This window comes from Cucurbita pepo, chromosome 10 (genome assembly GCF_057944985.1).
Source record: "Cucurbita pepo subsp. pepo isolate OVF chromosome 10, ASM5794498v1, whole genome shotgun sequence".
In the NCBI taxonomy this organism is placed as follows: domain Eukaryota; kingdom Viridiplantae; phylum Streptophyta; class Magnoliopsida; order Cucurbitales; family Cucurbitaceae; genus Cucurbita; species Cucurbita pepo.
This window is the reverse complement of record NC_141807.1, coordinates 18572812-18596207: the sequence shown is the minus strand read 5'-3', so window position 1 is coordinate 18596207 and position 23396 is coordinate 18572812. Positions and strand designations below refer to the sequence as shown.

At 36.4% G+C, this 23396-nt stretch overlaps 1 protein-coding gene across 4 annotated transcripts in view; it reads right to left on the bottom strand.

Moving 5' to 3' along the window:
* Positions 1-244: 244 nt before the first annotated feature.
* The window catches only part of LOC111803391 (ARM repeat superfamily protein), a 32866-nt gene continuing 9714 nt past the window's right edge, over positions 245-23396 (bottom strand). For 3 of the 4 annotated variants that reach the window (XM_023687766.2, XM_023687765.2, XM_087127472.1), the window contains exons 12-24: positions 17149-17296; positions 11486-11535; positions 10738-10793; positions 8595-8758; positions 6648-6832; positions 3389-3452; positions 3197-3269; positions 2713-2814; positions 2486-2582; positions 2279-2398; positions 1955-2199; positions 1726-1869; positions 245-561 (exon numbers count right to left, since the gene is read on the bottom strand). In XM_023687766.2, coding sequence (XP_023543534.2) covers positions 379-561; positions 1726-1869; positions 1955-2199; positions 2279-2398; positions 2486-2582; positions 2713-2814; positions 3197-3269; positions 3389-3452; positions 6648-6832; positions 8595-8758; positions 10738-10793; positions 11486-11535; positions 17149-17296 — 1631 coding nt within the window. In that variant the 3' untranslated portion in view covers positions 245-378. The remainder of the gene's footprint in view (positions 562-1725; positions 1870-1954; positions 2200-2278; positions 2399-2485; positions 2583-2712; positions 2815-3196; positions 3270-3388; positions 3453-6647; positions 6833-8594; positions 8759-10737; positions 10794-11485; positions 11536-17148; positions 17297-23396) is intronic. The other variant, XM_023687767.2, reaches the window with a different exon arrangement.

The window sequence follows — 23396 nt, the reverse complement described above, 5'->3', positions numbered from 1 at the left end:
TTTGATATCCATGGTCCGAAGAACAATTTAGAGATAACTTCGAGCCAACAATTTAGAAAAAGGGAAATAATCTAAAACTAAACCTAAAATTACCTCGAGACAATTAGAGGAGACATTCTTAAGAATTACGAAAAGAACATTCTTTATCATATTTAATATTTAAACGTGCTAATGGTTTCTATTTAAAATAATGATCAACTCGAGTATAATTCAACTAATTAAGACATATCTTCGACTATTCAAATTTTCACACCAAAATCTATTCTTTTATATATATTAAAAACATCAAACACAATGCTAATTTCATAAGAATTTACAATAATCCCATTTAAACATATTCCTATCGCCACATGGGAAAGATGAACAACGCATACGAAGTCATGGAGAAAGCAAACATTGGAGCATTTTCTGGCAAATCTGTTGGACCTCAATTGAAGGATCTAAAGAAGATACACTCGACAGCACATCTCTTGCTTCTAGTAGTTCTCCGGAAATACAGTCTAAAATTGGATCTTCACTTGACATTAGGGATACCATCAGCTTAGCACCAGCTATCCTTTCCTGATGAACAGAGTAAAAAAGCAACCACATATTAGAATACAATCTTTATCCTTAGCGGAACAAATAATCAACAGCCGAGAATGTAACAGTTCAAGCCCACCGCTATCAGATATTGTCCGCCTTTGTCCATTACGTATCGTCATCAGCCCTCACGATTTTCAAAATGTGTATGCTCGGGAGAGGTTTCCACACCCTTATAAAGAATGTTTCGTTCTCCTCCCCAACCGATGTGGAATCTCACAATCCACCCCCCTTCAAGGTCCAGCAACCTTGCTGGCACTCGTTCCCTTTTCCAATCGATGTGGGATCTCACAATCCACCTCCCTTCGAGGCCCAACGTCCTTGGCACACCACCCGGTGTCTGGCACTGATACCAACTGTAACAACCGAAGCCCACTGCTAGCAAATATTGTCTGCTTTGGCCCGTTACGTATCACCGTCCGCCTCACGGTTTTTAAAATACATTTGCTAGGGAGAGTTTTCCACATCTTATAAAGAATTTTTCGTTCTCCTCCCCAACCGATGTGGTATCTCACAATCCACCCTCTATAAGGGCTCAGCATCCTCGCTGGCACTCGTTTCCCTCTCCAATCAATGTGGGATCTCACAATCCACCCCTCCTTCGAAGCCCAATGTTCTCGCTAGCACACCGTCTGGTGTCCACCCCCCTTTGAGGCTCAGCGTCCTCACTGGCACACTGCTCGATATCTGACACTAATACCAACTATAACAACCCAAGCGGTAGCAGATATTTTCTGCTTTGACCCATTACGTATCGCCCACAGGTTTTAAAACGCATCTACTAGGGAGAGGTTTCCACACCCTTATAAAGAATGCTTCATTCTCCTCCCCAATCGATATGGATCCCACGGAGAATCTTTTATAACTAAAGTCTTCTAATGATTATTAATCATTAGAAAGCTCTACTTCTATAGTATTCCTTTAGCCTTGCTTTGGTTGGGGGTTAGGTTATATCTACCCCAGACATCTATGTTGTTCTTTCAACATCTACTAAGGAATATTACGTTTCTTATAAAAAAAGGGGAAAAAATAAAAAAAATAAAAACAGCCGAAAGTCTGGTGATATGATTATGATGAATAGAATAAAAACAGCATTTACTGAAACTACTATGCATCATCTCTCATTTACGTTGAACTTTATACCTTTTCTTGCCCACTTTTCAGAGCGTTTACTGAGACTCTGAAAATATCATTAGCATAAGGTAGAATAGCTGACTTCAGATGATATACGGCTGAAAAGATGACTCCAATACATGCAGCTCTAATATCTACCTGTGTACTTGTTACCTACAACATTTGACACCCTCATGAGAATCCCAAAAAAATGAACATGGAAACACAAAAAATCAATCAAACCAGATAATAAAGTAACCTTGGCAAAAGAAACGAGACGTGGAAGAACTTCTCTAGCAAATCGTTTCTTCCTCGAATCTGAAAGCTTTTGGCAGGCACTGATGAGCACATTTGCCATGCAGAGGCGAAAGGATACAGGAGTAGAATTGTCGGCTGTGTTGTTGTACTTCTGGTCCAAATCATAGGTTGAAACTAGTTCTTTTCTACCACCTATTAATTGATGGATCACATAACCCAGAATCGAACCTTTTACGGAGGCATGCCCTGTACGTTCAGCTCGTAAGGTCAGAAATCCACAAGAACTAATATATAATATAATACCTTACATTGGAAAATCAGTCACCTTTCTTCTTATCAAGGTCAATTTTCTCCAAATTGGAGGTGCTGCATGAGTTTGGACCTTGTAATTCAGCACATATCATCAAAGCCATGCAATCAATGCACCCATGTTGTGATTTGGAAACTGATAAATAAAAATACATAACAAAATCAGAGACCAGGGTACTGTTGAGTAACGAAGAAGCAAAATCCAGATAATATGTCAACATACCTTCATCCCCATCCTGAGACGGCCATGATAGAACTACTTCCAAGGTTTTTACAATTTCAAATATGTCGAAATGTGAAGACATAATCTCGCCTCTTACCTATAAACCAACAGAAATTGTATTCAGTAGCTGTTGTCCAAATAGATAAGTATATGCAAAGATCGTAATGCAAAACAGAATGTCAAAGCAGGTTTCCATGGACCGATAATGGTGACAGGAAATTAATTACCGCAAGGGACGTGCACATCGAAAAAAGGCAGGCTTTTATTCCTGGTATATGGTGAGAACCCACTGCATCTTCTAGTACCAAGCTAACATAAGGATAAAGCACCTAGAGAAAACAAGGACGTCAGGAAAATTAGAACATAATTGACTATACATTAGATAGCAAAAACATCATGTTCGTATTATCTAAGGGCACGTAAATAAATGTACTCCATAATTGATCAGACCCACGCTTTTCAAACAAGGCTAGTAGCCTCATGTACATGTCATATTCAAAATGTGCCTCAAGAGTAGCTACAAATGTCATACTTTGGAGAATTCTTACTGTTTAACTAAAACCAACAGAATCAGGGATACATATCTTCAAAACTCCTTGTCTAATATCAAGCATCATGCACTATAAGATATTAAAGAAAACATCATCCGCATATTTAAGCAATTGTACATCTTCATAACAATCTAGATCAGGTAAAACTGTAGTGGTATACCTGGGGATGAATGCGCCCACAAAGCTCAGCAGCCAGCTTCCGTACATCATCAAATTCGAACTTGGAAAAGGCCCTGTAAAATCGGGTAGAAAACATCAGGCACGTAGCTACTCCAGTACCCCCCCCCCCCCCCCCCCCCCCCCCTCACGCACATAAATAAATAAATAAACAAGATTTATCTTCTCCATTAACCTGTTTAATAAGAGCTCCACAACACACGTAGGATCAACAATGTCCATATCTGCAGACCATGAAACTAAGTAATTCAATTTTTAAGTACACACATGAGGTGATATAGGTGTTTCTAGAATATGAAACGTAGTGTTACTTTTAAAATAAAAAATAAATAAATAAATAAAACAACTTTTCATCGATGGATGAAAAGATGCAAAAGGTTCAGAGAAACAACCTCAGATAAATAATAATAATAATAATAATAAATAATAAAGTTAATTTAAAATAAAAAACAATAACCACCACCAGAAAAACCACCAACAAACTAACGAGGCCAAGCAACTAAGAAGACAACTGAAGAACCTCTCCGAGAGCCATCCAAAAAGAAAAGCAAACCATCTGCAAAAAATCCAAAAAGGAATGAATCTTTCCACTTCTAAGAGCTTCTAACCCTTTTGAACAAACTTGTCTTTAGGGTTGACAGGAACCCGAAATGCCAACAGCTTGAGCAAAGTAATCTGGCAAGCTCAGTTCATCTGGGTAATAAGGAAAAATGACCTTTGGACTTCCATTAGACACCCATGCATAGTGTCACAACCTCACGGAGAGAAAGTAGGTTGTGACCCCCACACGTCAAGACAGACAAGGGGACCCTCAAGTGGGGTCCATCCAGCCATGTTTGGGCCTAAATTGAAAAGTGTCATGATATGACTGAGGAGGGCAATGCATCATCTAACACACCAAGACGGTGCACTGAAGCTAAGTTGAGGCAAACGCAAAGTACGGGAGAACTAAGGGACACGAGTGTCGAGGACAAGCTCGAAGAGGTTCGGGTAGGGCCACAAGCCATAACCTCAAAAGTCGGTGTTTCGATATGAGTTTTGGCATGCGACTCGGGAATTAAGTTTGTCGATATGAAAGATAAAAGCTCACCAAATTTGGTGTAAACGAATACTCGACGGACTATGCACGAGGTCATATGTCCACTTGCCAAAATGACGTCTACCCGAGAAAGATTGGAAATGCCTCGAAATGTACTATATGGGGAGGCATGGTGATGGCTCTCTACCACCCTGGGCTCTGTGGCCTAAGCGAGCTACCTTATGGCACATGTGTGTGTCACAGCGTGGGTGAGCATCACGAGACGAGCGTCTCAAGTGTCTTCCTTTGAAAAGGGTCTTTCAAGGACAGTACCGGACGACACAGGTGTGCCAGTATTGTGCCGCAACCCATGTGTCGGAGGTTGGATTATGCATCCGCTATTTGGAACGTATGCCGTAAATGGTTTAGCATGGATATAGGAGAGTCCGATGCTCGAGAGAACCGGGATGGATGGATGTTCGGGATGTCCCGATGAGATGATCAACACATTGGTCAATTCCCAACAGATGTGTCTGAGCAAGCCAAGATGGTCGATGTGTCCCAAGACATGGGACAGCATCACGATACATGGGTCGTGTTGTTGGAAACCAAGATGACAATGAGATTCGACATTGTTGTGTTGCAACAATTGAACATGCACGCACGAACGACGAGTATGGCCGAACAAGCTTGGATTCCGCATGAGTTGTGTTCGGTTGGCAAAGGCGAACCTCACTCGACGGTCCGACGAAGCTACAAAGCCGGGTGAAAAATGTGAATGGGTTTGGCTTTTCCTTAAGGCTTGTTGTGAGCGTGTCAAGATCACAACGTTGCATAGTTGAAGATGTATGACCACGACACGCAGCACTAACTTCATTAGGAAAGGCTAACAATCCTCATTCTCCACAAAAAGAATCAAAGCCTTCATCAAGATAGTCGTCCAACCTCTTTTTTGAACCAGCATGCAAGAGAATTTAACCCTTCTCAAGAAAAGCCAGATGAAAAACTTCCTCAATCACAAGACAACGGTCGCTATTACAAGACAAGCAAACGCCAAACGTCTCCAAGAAAGAGTTCCAGATTGAGATAGCAAACGTACATCTTCAAAAGATACAACACAAATCCCCATGCACCTGACAAAGAATACATCAATGTGGCTACATCACGAAGGAAGAATGACTCTGAATATGGTCCTAATCTTGACTCTCCCATGTAAGACTTTTCAAGCAAAAACTTAACTTTCTTGAGAATTTTGCCATCACAAGATGCGGAAAAAAAGGATTTCTAACGGTATGATGGATACCCAAAAGGAGACAGAAAATGTGGGAAGAAAACCCTTCAGTGGGATTAGGGAACCCAAAATTAATATCTCTACTATCCAAGTGAAGATGGAAGTTTCCGAAAAAAGAAGTGCAAATATGTCCAATGAACCCCTATTAAAAGGAGGACAATGAAAATTGAAATTAAGCACATATAAGAATTTTCCAAACACAAAATGATTGAAGCCATATGATACAATCTCAACGAAGAGAGGTGGTATAGATGAAGGAATAAGATAGTAAGGGGGTCATCCACCAACCTCCTATCTTCCCAACTCAACAAACCATTCTCAAGGGGAGACTAGAGCACCTAGAAAAAGATAGTTTTCAAGGGATCTCTGAATATGCCTTTAAATCCCAAATGACGCACACTCAAAAGAGTGACAGACGTGTTTGCTGACAATTAGCTTATGCCATCGAGTGTTGTTTGGTTCTAATAGAAAATGCCATACCCGTTCAGCAAATGGGACCTCGTTAAGAAGTCTCAAATTGCATTGCCTAGCTCTCCATGGCCAATTGATCTTACCTCACCTCCCAACAAATAAAACGAGGACATCTATCCTTCCTTACACCCTCCTGGAAAAACTATTTATAACATTCTCCAAACTCTTATAATGGATACAGGAATCCTAAACACAAACTGAACAAGACATTTTTCGACCTTATCCAAGATGGGATTCCAAAACGAAGCCAGCTTGGAAGTATGACAAGGTTTAAGGATGCCCAATTGTTATTCTTGGAGGACTCACAACTGATGCCTAAACTGAATTCTTAATTTTATCAAGACCTGAAATGATCCAAATAATATATATATATATATATATATATATATATATATATATATATATAGGTTAAGGTTAAACGGAATCCTCATTACTTGAGCTGAAAATTTTGTAGCATAGGTAGCCTAGAGATGTCAGATGAATTTAATTATGCAAGATCAGACTAATACTCGTCTAAATAATTATTTGGCTTTCTAGAAAATTGAATGAATAAATAATTAATTGGTAAATAATCTAAATTTGACGACGAACCATTAAACTCAATTAGTACACAAGGAAATAGAAAAAAGAACAAACATAAATACTACAACATACCATTAATAATTGCTCGGTTAGGAAGCTGCCCATACATGACAGACATACTCAGGTCATTAAAAACTTCAAGGGGAAGCATCCTGATAACAAGTAGTGGACAAAGACGCTCAAATAGAGATTGCTGCACACTTGGAGAGATATCTACATTTTGGCTCCCCCGTTTAGTGTAGAAGCTTTCATCAATCCTATCACAAAGAAAATATAGTGAAGTTACTTACTCCATGGGTTGATTTTTTTTTTTTTTTTTTTTTTCATGCTATGTATTGGTGTAAAAATAGTCACCCACTGAAAAATTATAGCCTATCTTCTTTGATCTCTAATTGGAGTTCTTTACTGTAATTAACCTTTTGGTTGAGAGCCTATAAGCTCCTTTTTTCCATTCATCAATCAACATTGTTTCCCTTCTCTTATAAAAAAACTATATTTCATGAGTTTAAAATTGAAAATAAATAAGGTGGATGTTTATAAAGCCATTCAAAATGGAACCGTTAAGCTACTTTGCATACAATTCAATTTAAAAATATTGAGGTATGCCTCTCTCTTCTTTAGTAAGAAATAAGGGAATATGTGTTTGGATCTTTGTGTATAAGATTGTATGAAAAGGAGTGGACAAGAGATCCTATTGAGAAAATAAATACAAAGTGAATTGAATTAAAAACAATGGAAAATCCAACATGTCCGTACATTTCCTCTAAACTGAAACCTTGCAAAATCTTCCTTCAAATTAACTCTAATAGTCTATAACGTAACCAAAAAGCACCAAAGATGCCAAATGTATGGTTTATTATTATTTTTGTCTATTTATTATTTAACAATAAAATCTTCCCAAAAAAAAAAAAAAAAAAAAAAAAAAAAAAAAAAAAGAAAGAGAGAAAAAAGAAAAGGTTTAGCAAGATAGATCCTAAGCTCCTCTGTTTTTAAAGTCGAACAATCCAGGACCATGTGAAACACTTGAAAATCAAAATTAAAAATGTGAAAGAATGCATAATAGGAAATATAGCTTTTTAATAGAACACTCCCAATGGAACAAGCCCTGCCTGCGAAAGAAGTCCAAAGATTTGGCATACTACACTACTTGAAAAACAAATACTAGTTTTTATTTTATCACAAATCAACTCAATACCATTTTTAATCACTAATCAACTCAAAAGCTTAAAGTAATGAGTTCGGTGAATTTAGAGTTAAAATATTATTTTGGTATACTCGAGTTTCAATCTATTACCACCAATTTTAGTCTATGCACTTTCAATAAATCTCAAAATTAGTCCCTATGGTTAGTTTATTGTTGATCTTTTTTATAAAAATAATCTCAAATAAAATTCCCTTCATAAATCTTTAAAAAATAGTCCTAGTGTCTTTTCTCGCACGAAAATTATTGTTCTTTTACTAATTTTGATAAAAAAAATAACTTTTGAATGGCTAAATTTAAGATTTATTGAAAGTGTAGGGACTAAATTTGGACAAATAAAGTACATAGACTAGAATGGATGGAACCCAAAGCGTAGGAACTAAAATGGTATTTTAACCTAAATTAAAATTATATCAAAACTAACAATTTTAAAAATGATTCTCTCTCCTATCCCCACACAAAAGGAAGAAAAACATAAAGATAAAAAGCTGAATGGCATGGGAATACTTTCATTTCTAATAATCATCAAGCTAGACGTGGAGAAAGCCCAAGACTTAACAGATCTTTTTCCTTTTTTTTAGAAAAATTACAAAAGGAGGGGAAAACCCCAAAGGAAGAATTACAAAAAATATATACTTAAAATTCCAATGAGAGAAAATTTTGTAATTACAAAAATATAGGACGTGCAGAGTGGAATTTCTTCTCAGAGATATTTTAGAATAAAGGTTTCAACCAGACAAAATTATGATACTAAATTTTCTATTTTCGTTAAAGGAAGACTAAAGGGTGAAAAGTAAGGATTGTAGGAGGTTACGTACTCTTTCTGTCCTTTCACATACGACAAAATACGCTTTAGGATCACATCAGTAGCTTTCACCAAGTGCTCGTTTATAATACTCAGGAATCTAACGAGAACTGCGTTAGATGGTTCTGCAAACATCTTATCAATCAACGATCCGATTAAGAGCTTCCAATCTTGAACCTGGGAAATTACAAAACAATCAACCAACCCATTATTTCTCTTCCGACATTTGATGCAGACCTATTAACAACAAATGAGAAAACCAACTGGAAGATATTGCATATTTTTCATACAAACAAGAAAAAAATTGCAAAACAAGAAGGAAAAAAGAGAAGCATCATGATTGTTATCTCATTGCTAATACACATCACACAAACTTGGGAGGGAAAGTAAGAGCTGAGGATTTCTTTTTTGGTCATTTCTAGTTCGTTTTGATGCTGTTAATGAGCCATTGTCCAAAAGAAAATGTCTTTTTCAGATTATTTCCTTGTAAAATTAGTTTACAAACATCATGATCAGGGGAGTTAAGCCGAGGTTGAAGAGCTGTAATGGTTTATTTGACTTTCTACTCCCCTGTTTTGTCCAGTTTCCACTTGAAACATCACTGGAATTACCGATCTCATGGAATCTTAGACCTTGAACAAATTGGTCCACTCCAACTCCCAATCAAACAAATTTCTTAAGAAACCATGAATTTTCATATTCATTTCTTTCAATTTCAATCTTATAACATATAGACACCTCCTAAATTTGTTCTACTACATAAACATCTCCTGACTTGATCGAATATGAATCAAATGTGCAAGTACATCTTCCTGCCCCTAAATTAACATTCATTCCATCTTATAACACTTCTGGAAAGCTACGAAATACCATGCATGTCGTTTCTTTGAGACCCATCACGAAATTGAGTTTGCTTCTCCTTTCTTTGAACCCATGATGATATCGTGAAATTGAGTTTGCTTCTACTTTCTATGAACCCATAATGGTAAGTCGTCAATTATGCCTACTATGAAGTACGATCAACCAAGGTGAAAAGATAGAATGGGTGTGAGGTAATAATTCAAACCAACCCATATGCTCCCCTATTCAATAATATTCTGACTAGAAGCATACAAATCCTGTAATGTGCCTCTCTGTATGTATCTAGTAACCGTAAATATAAGAATATAATAAAATTCACTTGATTAAGCTAAGTTCTTTTTTAAATCTCGATACATGCAATTCGCTCAACACCAAAGAATATTCTTATGTTTTTTTTTTATTTACATGATTTAAAGTACAAACTGGTAGTTTTTTTATCTTCTTGTCCACAAGGGTTTCCTATACTTGTAATAGCAATGTTTAATTTTTAGTTCACTTTTTTTTCTTTTTTCTTCAAATATAATTCTTTAGTTATTCAAGGCAATTATTTCCAGCATGGAATTAGTAAAGCAATTATTTCTATTAAATCATTCACTTTGATATTTTACTGAAAAAAAAATGGTGATATTGTACCTTCATTGGTCAATAATTTCAATTTTTGGGAGTATCTTAACAATCAAATAAGAAGGGTTTCAATTTAGATTAATTCTGAGCAAAAAGTTTGAAACATTTATTCCCTCAAGACCCATTTTCAAGACAATATAGGATGTAAACTTCTTCCTAATAACCACGAGAATTATCTTTTAAAAAATAATCCAAACAAATTCCTCCAATTTTTGTTGTGCTTGGTTTTACAGGATCTTATGTTTGCAAGTCTCTGTTTGTTTTGAGCATTTTCTTTGCTCAGTGTTTTTTTGTTGTACGAATTTTTTTTTTTTTTTTTTTTTTTTTTTCCTTTATAGAGTTTCTATAGTTATTCTTGTTGTGTTCCATATTGCTCTCTATCTCTCCCTTGTGCTTTAATCTTTTTTCATTTATTCAATAAAAAGTTTTGTTTTTTGTTAAAAACATGCCACCAATATCAACATGCATTTCCTTCCAACTTTAAAAGTACTAACCCAAGGAAGTCAAAAAAAAAATAATAATAAATGGAACAGAGACCAGCATGCATTGGCACAAGCAGGGGTCATAGAAAAGAGTAACAAAATCAGCACTTTCTGTTATGATTTCCAGTAAACAAGGGTTTAGCAGACAATCCACACACAGGCACAGAGTTCTTTTCCCATAAAACTTACACTGTGAGACCATTTAGGAATTAAGCTGAGCACTCGATCACTTTGCAACCTTGATCCTGACAAAAGCTCTATGTAAGATACAAGTGTCATACATGGAACTTACAAGCCAAAAGGCATGAATCAATTCCATAACTTAGTACCCACGTGATCATTCAAACTCAAACTTTGTTGACTCGTGGAGTAGTAGAAGAGATATATATTTGTCAATTCATAAACTATGGTAATTGCCAGACCAGCACGATCAACAAAATAAAGTTCTGCTCAAACAATTTGAATGAAATAGATGACTGCACGTAAACTAGGATACGCAAAAGTTTATTCTGGGAGGAATTAGAGTTCCATCCTTTGAAATTTAAAATAACGTAGAAGTAAAAAAATAGATAAATGGGGCAATGAGTTTCAAAAATCAATTGCATGGTTTCTGCTCAAACGACTGTCCAATTTTCCCTCCCCAAATTTTTTTTATGTAGGAAATAGTTGTTCAAACAAATGAAGATTACGAGTGATCAGAGGATTAGAATAAATGACTTGAAAGCTAACCAAATAATCAGCCCAAACAATTGCAGAAAAAGATATCCAAGTAGCTAAAAAAATGTAGATATATAAAAACTGATGATTTGTTATGAAAGATATATAAATTACATAAATCAAAACCTTACATGTAGGCCATGTACGTATATGGAGAACATAACACAATACCAAGAAAAAGAGAAATGCCATGTATCTGCTGCAAATGTTAAAATCATACCTTGACCTTTACCCCCAGTATTTGAAAGAGCTGTGTTTAGGCCAAAATCACTGCACAGGGAAACGAGAAATTATTCTCTTTTTTTTATAATGAGAAACTGGACTTTCATGGAAAAATGAAAGAAAAGAAGATGAGAGAAAGAGAGCCAGAAGACAAAGGGGAAGTAAGGTGTTTACTTCTCCAAACGAAAAGAAGAACCTGGGTTATTTTTGTTAACGATTGGATCCCCTTTTGTTTCCTTATTTACACCATCCTTCGTTTTTAGTTACCATTTTCTTATCTGTTTTTGATCCCATGTTGCATCATGTATATTTGTAGGGTTGTATATTCTTTTCAGTTACGTAGTATACAAAAAAATACATTCTGCAACAAAGATCACAGTATCATAGCTAGAAATGGGAAAACAACACTTTTCCTTGTGGTTTGGATTTAGTATCATTTTGGTCCCTGAATTTTCAAACTCAATCATTTTTGTCCCTGCCATCAGTTTTCCATTACTGTAACAAACTTACACTGATGTGGGCACTTCATTTTTATTAAAAAAAATAATATTATTTTTTTAAAATTTCTCTCTTCTTTTTCCTTCTTTCTCCCTCCTCCCATCCTTCTAACTATTCCATCCATGGATGCTACCGCCTCCACCTCAAACTTTTTTTCCTTCGCTTTCTTCTTTTTTATTTCTTCTGCTCCATTCCAGTCTTCCTTTCTTCACATTAAAAAATAAAGGTAATAAAATACTAACACTTTGACTAAAGTGAGGGAGGCTCCCTCGCCTCAGATTTGAAGCGAGGGAGAGGGAGAATTATATTTTCTTTTAAAACATATATGAAGAGAAGGGGAAAAAAAAAGAAAAAAGAAAGGAAGAGGAGGGCCATGGATGGGAGGGAGAGGAATAAGAGAATAGAGAAAAAAGGAGAATAAAAAAATATTGAGCATATTACTAATTTAAAAATTAAGAGGTTATTTTTTACAAAAAAAAAAATGTGACAAGTCAACTTCTATCAGCTATAAAGGGAAAACTGACGACTATGAAGCATGGACAAAGACATGGGATATGGACAGGGCAAAACACCGACACGACGACCTACCAATTTCTAGAAAATGTAGGATTCGAATACGTTGGGGACACACTATTTTATATTGTTTTTAGAAAAATATTAAAAAAAACCAACAATACTTCAGTTTTTTTTTAATACAAACTATTTAAAATAATTTTAAAAAAACATTGAATGAAAATTTAATTGGCCATTGAACTTACACAATCGTTTAAAATTTAGATGTTCCTAAAATCTAATAAGTTATTGAGCCCACTTCCCCCCACATCAGGTGTAATTACCCTCCCCCCTTGATTCTCCTTTTCCTCCATCTCTCCCCACCATCTTTTGATCTTCCTCCCACATCAATAGGCTTCACCGTTGATCGTCTTTGGGTCGACATCTACCACCAACCAAGTTTGGCGCATGTCTATGGCATGTCCAGAGTTAAAAAATAAAAAATAATTAAAAAAAGGGACACAATTTCGTATGTCGGACACTTGTCTGAAGCGTGTCCAAACCAATCTGTGTTCGACACTCATTCCTCTCCTATATTAGCATATATGTGCTTCGGAATGACGAATGGGACCAAAATACAACAAAATTCAGACCTCATTGACCAAAAATGTAATTTTTCTACTATAAATTTTCCCTCAAGTATTATTGCTTGTGATAAGATCACATAGCAACTGAATCAAGATGGTTGCTGAGGGTCAAAATCAACGAGAGGAAGTATCCTCTAATTCTGGAAGTTCACCAATCCTCGCAGTAATTTTATGTAGTGTTTCTAATCATAAGTCACAAAGTTAGAGGAAAGAATTCTATGCGACAGTCACAGGTTGTCATTTTACATAAGTACAGTCGAAGCAAAGACAACTACATGAGAGAAGCTCTAAGACAACCAAAAACTACATGCCCAACCATATTGTATACACGAGAAAGTCGAGAACAACTTTGTGAAGACATAGTTAATCAATTATCAATTTCATGACCAATGAAATATGAAAAAACTATTTTCCCTACCAGAGACAGTTTCAAGTCTTGAAAACACTTGGTAACTTTCAAAGCGAAAGGAAAATTTAGTGATCTTCCACAGGAAGACATGCCTATAACTCAGTACTACATTAGTTTTTTCATTCATTGCTGGCAGCAGCTTGACCTTTATAAAACAAATGATGGTCATCAGCTAATAATGCAAGAAAATACTGGAAAATCATTCAGAGTGAATCTTCGAGTTTCTCCTGCGGATGAAACAAATACTTGGATGCTATACCAAGAGACTCAGTCACATTAATAAGAAGGGTTTAATGATTCTAGCTAAAAAAAAAAAATTATCTTCCTGCCACAAAAAATGAACCTCTTAAAAGATATGTGCATTGTTTGGTACAAAAGAAAATAAAAGTTTCCTTTAAGGCATCTTGACATTCAAGAAAACAAACGATGTGTGTGGTACAATGATAACAAAAGCACTTCATCATATTGGGCTTGTATCTTGAAGACTAATGATCGATTGTGTTGGAAGTGTTTAAGCAATTTCATGCCCCTGTTGAAAGAGAATCCAAAGTTAAAGTGTAATAGGACTCGAAATGGGGGTGAGTATTGTTGACCTTTAGATGAGTATTGCAGGGATGGTGATATTGACATCATAAGACACCTCCAAAAACTCTTAAGTTAAAAAGGATAGCTGAGGGAATGAACAGAACACTAGTTGAGACTTGAGAGAGATGGTTGCTTTCACAGTCACAGTTACCAGATCATTTTGAGATGAAGCATTAGGCCCAATTGTACATGTTTAAAACCTCACACCGTATGCTCCTTTGGGATTCGAAGTTTGAAATAGAATTTGGTCAAACAAGGATATGTCTTGCAATCACCTGTATGTCTTTAGCAGAAAAACTTTTGTTCATCTTCCTAAAGATTAGAGATCAAAGCTCGATACAAAGACAAAATCATGCGTGTTCCTTGGCTATAGGATATGGGAAAGGTGAGCTTGGTAATAGACTGTATGATCAAGTGCAGAAATAGCTCATTAGAAATCGAAATGTTGTGTCAGAAGACAAATAAAATAGAGTTTGAACTCATTGATGGTAACACCTGGAATTTTAAGAAAATAAATAAAAGATTTTTTTTCAAAATAAAAAAATAAAAAAAGGAAAAAAGAAAAGAATGAAAGAAAGCAGAATGACATGCACGCAAACTGGAGAAGATGACCGTACAGTCAACGGTTAGTTTCTCAACCTTCTCTTTTAACGAATTTGAAGCTAGTCAACCATTTTCACTAGTTTTATTCTTTAAACTTAATTTAGGTCATACTGAAGAATTTTGAAGAAATTTGGAATATCCACAAAAACTCGAAACAAGCTCGGGAAGTCTACAATTAAGTAACCATATGGAACAAGTTTCAAAGAAATACTTGTAGGAGTCCATTAAGATTGAGGGCAATGATTGAGTATTGTGTTAGGAGTCTAGTTTGACTTAGTCTTATGATAATTGTGCTTAGATAATATGAACCGTTTACAACTTAGTCCCATTTACAGTTATATAGCTTCTGCACGCATGATTTGTGAACTCTGATAGACCATTAGACTTTTATGTTTTCCAGTATGTAGAGGTTGGATTATTATCACTTAATGAGCATAATGAGAATGTTGTATGCCTTTATACATTTTTTATGCATGATTTAGGGTTTAGAAAGTTTGTTATTGCCCAATTATGAGTTGGACTATCGTATGTGTCATAGAGTGCTAGTTATGGTTTCCATGGACTATGAGTTACTGTTTCACGTATTTTTGTCCTAACACCTAGTCATGAGTTCCATAGCCTCCTCTAGTTGACCAAGTACCTTGTAGGGACGGATAGGGCGCAACCCCTATTTGTGAACTAACCAACAAAGGTTAGGGTCTACTTGTTACACATGGCTAAGTTGTCACCCTCAAAAGATTCAAGAGTCATAGAGGGTATACTATTGAAATATTATCGGTGGTGCCTAGTGGGGAGAGTCATGGTTTTTTTTACTGTTCCAACCTGAGTGGCGTAGTGACAAATAGTTTTATTGTTCTAGCCTGAAATGGCAAAGCAACAGGTAGTTACTATTCCAGCCTGAAAAGGCATAGTGACAGGTAGTTTACTGATCTTAGGAACAGGTAGATGTTGTCCCACACCACTAGAGAGAATCCATTGATTAGAGCTTAGTAGGTAGATATGTTTGTAGTACGGTCATCGTTTAGAGCAAAAAGTGCTCCTCCAAACTTATGAGTATTACCCTAGGGCCTTTCCATGGGGCCACAGTGACTCAAGACGCACTTTGTGCAAGACGGACCTAGACTTCAGCAATGAATGGAGACAAAATCTAGAGGGATGAGAGAAGGAAAGGAGAGAAGGAAAGGAGAGGGTACTTATCTAACTTCTTATTGAATTGGGATTTGATATCTTAACACCAACCAAATTGTGGTGTGATAATCAAGGAGCTCTTCATATCGATCTAATCAAATATTTCATGTGCAGACTAATTACATTAAGGTCGACTATCAATTTGTATATGATAAAATGCAATAAGGTTAGGTGTCCAAAGGATATGTCAAGCATTAAGCGGAGCACGTATAGATTATCCCTCTAACATGTTTGACATAACTCACGTATTCTCCTAACTCGAGGGGGAGATATCATTGTTGTATTATTGTAAAAGTACCTTGGACATATTTTCCTTTATTGTTTTTTTTTACTTTACCCTTGTACACTTGCCTAGATACAGTGAATGGAAAATCATTGATTCCTCTCAAACCTTTAGTGTAAAAGAGAGATTCTAATGTGAGGCCCTCTAGAAAATGGTACTAGGTAACATATTGGGATATCCATGGAAAACATGCAAATTGGAAGGCCTCTCAGAATAAATCGAAAAAGAAGGGAAGAAAAAGAAAAGGTAATCGCAACACCTACTCGAAGAAAATAATTCTCTAAATCTGAAATCTTCAAATCAAGCAAATAGATATTCAATAAAAATTTATTTGGAAAGCACCAGAGTCCATCTCTACACTTCCAACAGCATATTTCAATGCCCCCGCGGTTTAGCTGGATACGCTGTCCCACAATTATACAATTGTATACCAAGGAATGTGCACCTTAGGTACCCAAGGGAAAATGGAATGACAGGACTTAAGCCGTCTTCTACACACGTGGAATCTCAAGGAAAGCCTCCGGATAAAAGCAAACCTATAGACAAGGGAATGTAACAATAGTTGGCTAGGCAACTTATTATTATTATTAGTATTAGTATTATTATTATTATTATTATTATAAATAGGCAATAGGGGCAACTTATTTACAAATTTCATACTGAACCTGATACTTGCTTTGCTTTTAGTTGTGTGTGCCAAATACAAAGAGAGACCCACTAACGTCAATTTTAGTCTCATTCTCGAACAAAGAAAAATGACAAGAAAGTTAGACCAGAACAATATGGAACCAGGATTTCTTTCCCACTGTACGCAAAATTCTCGATAAAGAAAATTATTCTCCCATTTAAATCCCAGTTTGATCTTAACAACCAACAAGTTGATAAAAAAATGAACAAAAGTTTATGCATCTTCTCATTTATTGGGGAGAGGGAACAGAGGTAGTTAAGCAAAATACCTGACACAGTCAAGTAGCAATAAAATCGCTCCAATGTTCTGATTATGACACTTGAGCACCCCAACGAGAGCCTCCTCGGCTGAAGCTAGAACTTTATCATTTGACGAGTAGACAAGACGTACTAAGGAAGGCAAAACTAAAGAAGGGTCTGCATGACAGAAAATGTCGATCCTCATTAATGACAAAGGCAGCAGAGGGTATTAACATTCAGACACAACCCAAGCAGTTGAACATTATTTTATACGACAAAAATTACAGTAATAGTGGTTCATCGTAGTTCTATATGTTTTGATTCAGGGTTTTCCTAAAATAATATCTTGATTTTATTAATCAGCTATATAGAGTGTTATATTCCTAAACAAATTTTTTTTTATATAAAAATAGAGCACATTAAAAAAAAAAAAAGTAAAGTATACATGCTAAATTAAAGTGTACATAAATAACACCATGCAAATTCAATGGCCTACGTCCCAACAAATGGAAATTCAACATCCATTACACATGCCTTATTTTAAGTAATAATTGTAGGGATCGATTAGGATAATGGGCAAAATTCATTAGGAAGCATTGTGATAAACAAGTTGGATATTCATTTGGAACCATGATGACAAACCTAGTTAGATATTTATTTGGCCGCATGGCAGTAAGTCTATTTATTTGGAACCTAGTTATAAGTAAATAACTTGGAACCTAGTTATCATGGTAGCATGGTAATAAATATCCATTTGGAACCTAGTTATACACACGAACCATGATGATAAACTATTTTGAATTGACTCCGTGTATACTATTTTGTACTTTGAATTAATCTTATGTCATCTTCCATGCATATTTAAATTTTAAATCTTCTTGTGTCTCCCATTTTACAAAAGAAAATTTTTGTAAAATTTTTTGCCACTATTTTTACCATGGAGTCTACATGGCGATCTGTGATTCAAGACATTGAAAAACAGGTTGTTACACTTCATGGCTACCAATAATCCACCTAGACCAAATTTATTCATAGTCTTCATAGCTGAAGTCGTGCCTTAACATTGAAGTTGTGTCGTCGAAGTTGTGTGATCAATATTGTACATAAATCTATCCCGTCCAAGCTAGTAATAGATATATTAATTCTTAGCTTAAGGGGGGGAGTGTCAAAGGATTAGTCTTAAGTTCGAAGATATTTGTGGCATTCATGAAGGATTGTTGGGAGTCTCATTTGGCTAATTAAGGAAAAATCATGAGTTTATGAGTAAGGAATACATCTCCATTGATATCTAGTCTTTTGAGGAAACAAAAAACAAAGTCATGAGAGATTATGCTCAAAGTGGACAATATCATACCATTATTGAAGTTTGTAGTTCCTAACATGGTATCAAAGTCATGCCCTTATCTTAGTCATGTCAATAGAATCATCATGTGTCGAGAAAAGCAGTTGTGAGCCTCGAAAATATAGTCAAAAGTGACTCAATGTGGAACAAAAGGTGTACTTTATTCAAGGGCTCCAAAGAAGGAGTCAAAGTCTCGATTAAGGGGAGGTTGTTTGAGGGCTCTATAGGCCTCAGAGGAGGCTCTATGGTGTACTTTGTTTGAGAGGAGGATTGTCGAGAATTGTTGGGATGAGTCCCACATTGGCTAATTGGCTAATTAGGGGGAAAATCATGAATTTACAAGTAAGGTGATATGAACCACGACCAAGGAATTTCCATACCTCAAGGTCCAATTACAAGGACGAGAGCCAAGAAGCTACAACAAACCTTGTACACATATATTCAAGCTATGGTGAGCTCATCAAAGGAAATTCTAGAAGACGTTGGAGACCTCCCTTATATTTTGTGCAAAGTTGAGCTTCAAGAAAGAGATGCATTAAATGTATGGAACTAGTTCAAGGATGACTAATAAGCACATTTCATTCCTTGTACTATTTAATTATAATTTAAATATTTGTTTGTCATATTTAAGCTAGTTTTTAATATAGGAGTTAAGGTTATAGTGTAACCCACCTAGGTTACCATATTCCACCATTAACTAGCCATTTTAATATGGAGGTTATGGGTATTTCTCATTTACTAGCAAATTTAATTTGGGAATTATGTGTCACATAGGTTAAGGTTGTCAAGGCTATATAAAGTCTTCATTTCTTTGATTAGAGACATCACATTTTGGAATTAAAAAGAATAGAATTTCTAATTTCTAACTTTGGTGAGAGCTAAGGAATTTCTAATCAAAGAAAAGAAGGCTTTATAGCCTTTACAACCTTAACCTATGTGACACATAACTCCCAAATTAAATTTGCTAGTAAATGAGAAATACCCATAACCTCCATATTAAAATGGCTAGTTAATGGTGGAATATGGTAACCTAGGTGGGTTACACTATAACCTTAACTCCTATATTAAAAACTAGCTTAAATATGACAAACAAATATTTAAATTATAATTAAATAATACAAGGAATGAAATGTGCTTATTAGTCATCCTTGAACTAGTCGCATACATTTAGTTGAGTTCATTAAATGCAACTTAAAGTGCATTTAATGCATCTCTTTCTTGAAGCTCAACTTTGCACAAAATATAAGGGAGATCTCCAACGTCTTCTAGAATTTCCTTTGATGAGCTCACCATAGCTTGAATATATGTGTACAAGGTTTGTTGTAGCTTCTTGGCTCTCGTTCTTGTAATTGGACCTTGAGGTATGGAAATTCCTTGGTTATGGTTCATATCATAAGGAATACATTTTTATTGGTGTAAGGCCTTCTAGGGAAACCAAAAATAAAGTCATGAGAACTTATGCTCAAAGTGGATAATATCATACCATTGTCAAAGTGGATAATATCATACCATTGTTGTCTAGGATTCCTAATAGAATGTCCAATAATAAAATGGTTCACTTCGCAAAGCACATATTCATAAGGGTAAAGCAAAAATTAATATTAAGAATAGTGCAAATGTAACGATACGAGTTTCAAAAAAAAAAAAGTAATATTCAATGACGCAGGAAATCTCGTCAAAAATTGCGTGATTTCCGTCGAGGCATTTCTTCTATTAATAGAAACATATTATTTTCCTTGAGTTCCCCATTCTTAAACCCTAGGATATCTAAATAGTCATTCTTTTCCATTGATTGTCACTATTGCGCCGATGAGAGAAAGACATAAGGGTTTGAAGTGAGAAATTGGAAAACGAAACGAGGCTTCGAGTTTTCAGTGAGTTTTCTTGGATAAGAGCGAACTAACATCATGGTGTTGCATAGCAAGGAGGGACAAACAAAACGGCAGCAAGAACGAACGTGAGGGCGTCAGTCTCGTCAGAATCGAAAGGGGAAATCGTAGTTAGGGTTTTTGAATTGTTCTCGAGTAAGGAAGGAAAAGTGACAATTCGGGTTGGGTTTCTTCATATACCCGCGAACACGATCCAGCCCACATCGCTCAGCCCAGACGACTCTATTTCCGCCCGATTGTAGGCATCGGCCCTAGACAAGCAGCTGCGTCTTTTGGCTCACACATGCGCGCAGACGCGGCTCGGCCCGCACACGTACATAACGTCAACTCGGCTCCGTTTTTCCTCGCGGCTCAACTACGTATATTTGGTAAACATAAACCATATATATACCCCATTAGGCAGTGCTTTCAAAATGTACTTTCTTCATTCTATGTATTCTCTGTTGTTCGTACATACCTGATGTCATCAATAAAACCTTTAACCAAGATTCCTCCTTGAATTTTCTCTCTCCTTTTCTTTGTGTTCATCTTGATCGAGTGTGTGCGTTGTTGTGATCCTAACAACTTGTATCAGAGCGAGGTGAGATTCACCATGATCTGTGAAGATGGAAAGTTCAAAGATTGGAATTGGAAAGTTTGATGGATCCGATTTCAGTTTCTGGAAGATGCAGATTGAAGATTGACTGTATCAGAAAGATCTTCACAAACCCCTGTTGGGGATGAAGCGGATACCATGGCCACGAAGCAGTGGAAGCTCAAGGATCATCGGGCCTTAAGGTCGATCCGGTTGATACTGTCCAGAAACGTGGCGTTCAATATCATCAAGGAGAAGACGACGTCGGACCTATTGAAGGTGTTGTCGAATATGTACGAAGAACTATCGGCTATGAATACGGTGTATTTGATGCAGAGATTGTTCAATCTACAAATGTCTGAAAATGGATCTATTGTTGATCATATAAACGAATCCAATATGATTGTAAATCAACAAAGTTCGGTGGAAATTAATTTCGAAAATGAAATTAAGGCATTGATTTTGATGTCATCTTGACTCAAGTCGTGGGATACTGTTGTTGCCGCGATCAGCAGCTCCCGAGGATCTGAGAAGTTGAAGTTCGATGAAATCTGAGAAGTAATTCTCAGCAAAAGTATTCGCAAACGAAAAATTAAAGACTCATCTAGTGGTGCTCTCAATGTTGACCAAAGGGGAAAAAGCAAATCGAAGGGCCCAAACAATGCGCGATCAAAATTAAAGAACCGGAAGATCTTCAAACAAACCAAACGCAAAGTGTTGGAGTTGTGGAAAAAGGTCACTTTCGGGCAGATTATACAAAGAGGAAGCAGAATCACAAATTAGAGGATGACGATGATTCGGTAAATTAAACAGAAGACATTAGGGATGCTCTAATCCTCAGCGTGGACAGTCCGATTGAATCCTGAATTTTGTATTCAGGTGCATCTTTTCATTTGTCTCCAAATAAAGAGTTGTTTCAGAATTCAAGTCTGAAAATTTTGAGAAGGTGTATTGGCAGGAAATCAATGGACATTAAAGAATGTCAGATACATTCCTGGTCTTAAGAAGAACCTGATATCTATTGGTCAGTTGGATAACACAGGTTATGCAACAGAGTTTGGGAAGAGTTCGTGGAAGATTGTGAAGGGTGTTATGGTGGTAGCTCGTGGCACAAAATCTAGAACCCTATACACCACTGCAGGGTGTATAAACATAGTTGTTGCTGAGAGTGCTTCCAATTCAAGTCTATGGCACAATAGACTTGGACATACGAGCGTCAAAGGAATGAAGATGCTGGCTGCGAAAGGAGTTTTGGAAAGTCTGAAATCTATTGATGAGTCCTCGTGAGAACTGTGTTATGAGCAAACAAAAACAAGTTAGCTTCACAAAGACTGTCAGAGAATTGAAGAAAGGTTCCGAGACAACTAAGCAAGTGGGAGTTGAGGTTGAGTTGCAGAACAATTCACAAGGTGATGTTGTTGCAGATACTTAAGAAACTTCTAAGACTGTTACTGAGGAACCAGAAGCGGAGCAAGGAATACCTGAGCAGGTGTTGAGAAGATCATCCAGGACTATCAGAGTACTAAATAGGTATTCACCTTCATCACACAATCTGTTGCTGACTGATGAAGGGGAACCATAGCCCTTTGATGAGATCCCACAGTTGGAGGATACAACCAAGTGGGAGCAAGCCATGGATGATGGGATGTCTAAGCTTCAGAAATGCGTTGCTCTTTCATCTACTGAGGCTAAGTACGTGACAATAGCTGAAGCTGGAAAGAAGATGATATGGATGACAGACTATCTAGAAGAATTAGGCAAGAAGCAGCGCGAGAAGATTCTTTAGGAGGATAATTAGAGTGTCATGCAGTTGGTGAGGAACCCAGTCCTATCATTCAAAGGCAAAACACACAAGGTGATACCATTTCACTCGAAGGTTAGTGGAAGATGGTGATGTGTTTGGAGAAGATAGAGGGTGTAAAGAATCCAGCAAACATGTTAACGAAATGTGTTGATGTTGTGCAAAACCTCAATTGGTATGGTGCAGATTAAGAAGAAATTCTTGATTGACTGGATCAGTCTCCAAATGGGAGATTGTTGGGATATGAAGCTTGATGCCTATTTATAGTAAAGATCTGATAAAGATGTATATGGTAGATATTTTGTAAAAATCTGGTAGAGATATATATGGTAGATATTTTGTAAAGATTTGGTAGAGATATATGGTTAAATCTGTTAAACCTATATTTGGTAAATGGAAACCATATATATATACCCCATTAGATAGTGCTTTCAAAATGTACTTTCTTCATTCTCTGCTCTATTGTTGTAGATACCTGAAATCATCAATAAAACCTTTAGCCAATATTTCTCCTTGAATTTTCTCTCTCCTGTTCTTTGTGTTCATCTTGATCGAGTGTATGTGTTGTTGTGCGGTCCTAATAGTAGGCCCATGAACGCGTACGTGGGCCGTGTGTGGAGAAGTACTACACATCCACCCTGCCCGGATAAGAAAGGAGCCTAAGGCCATGT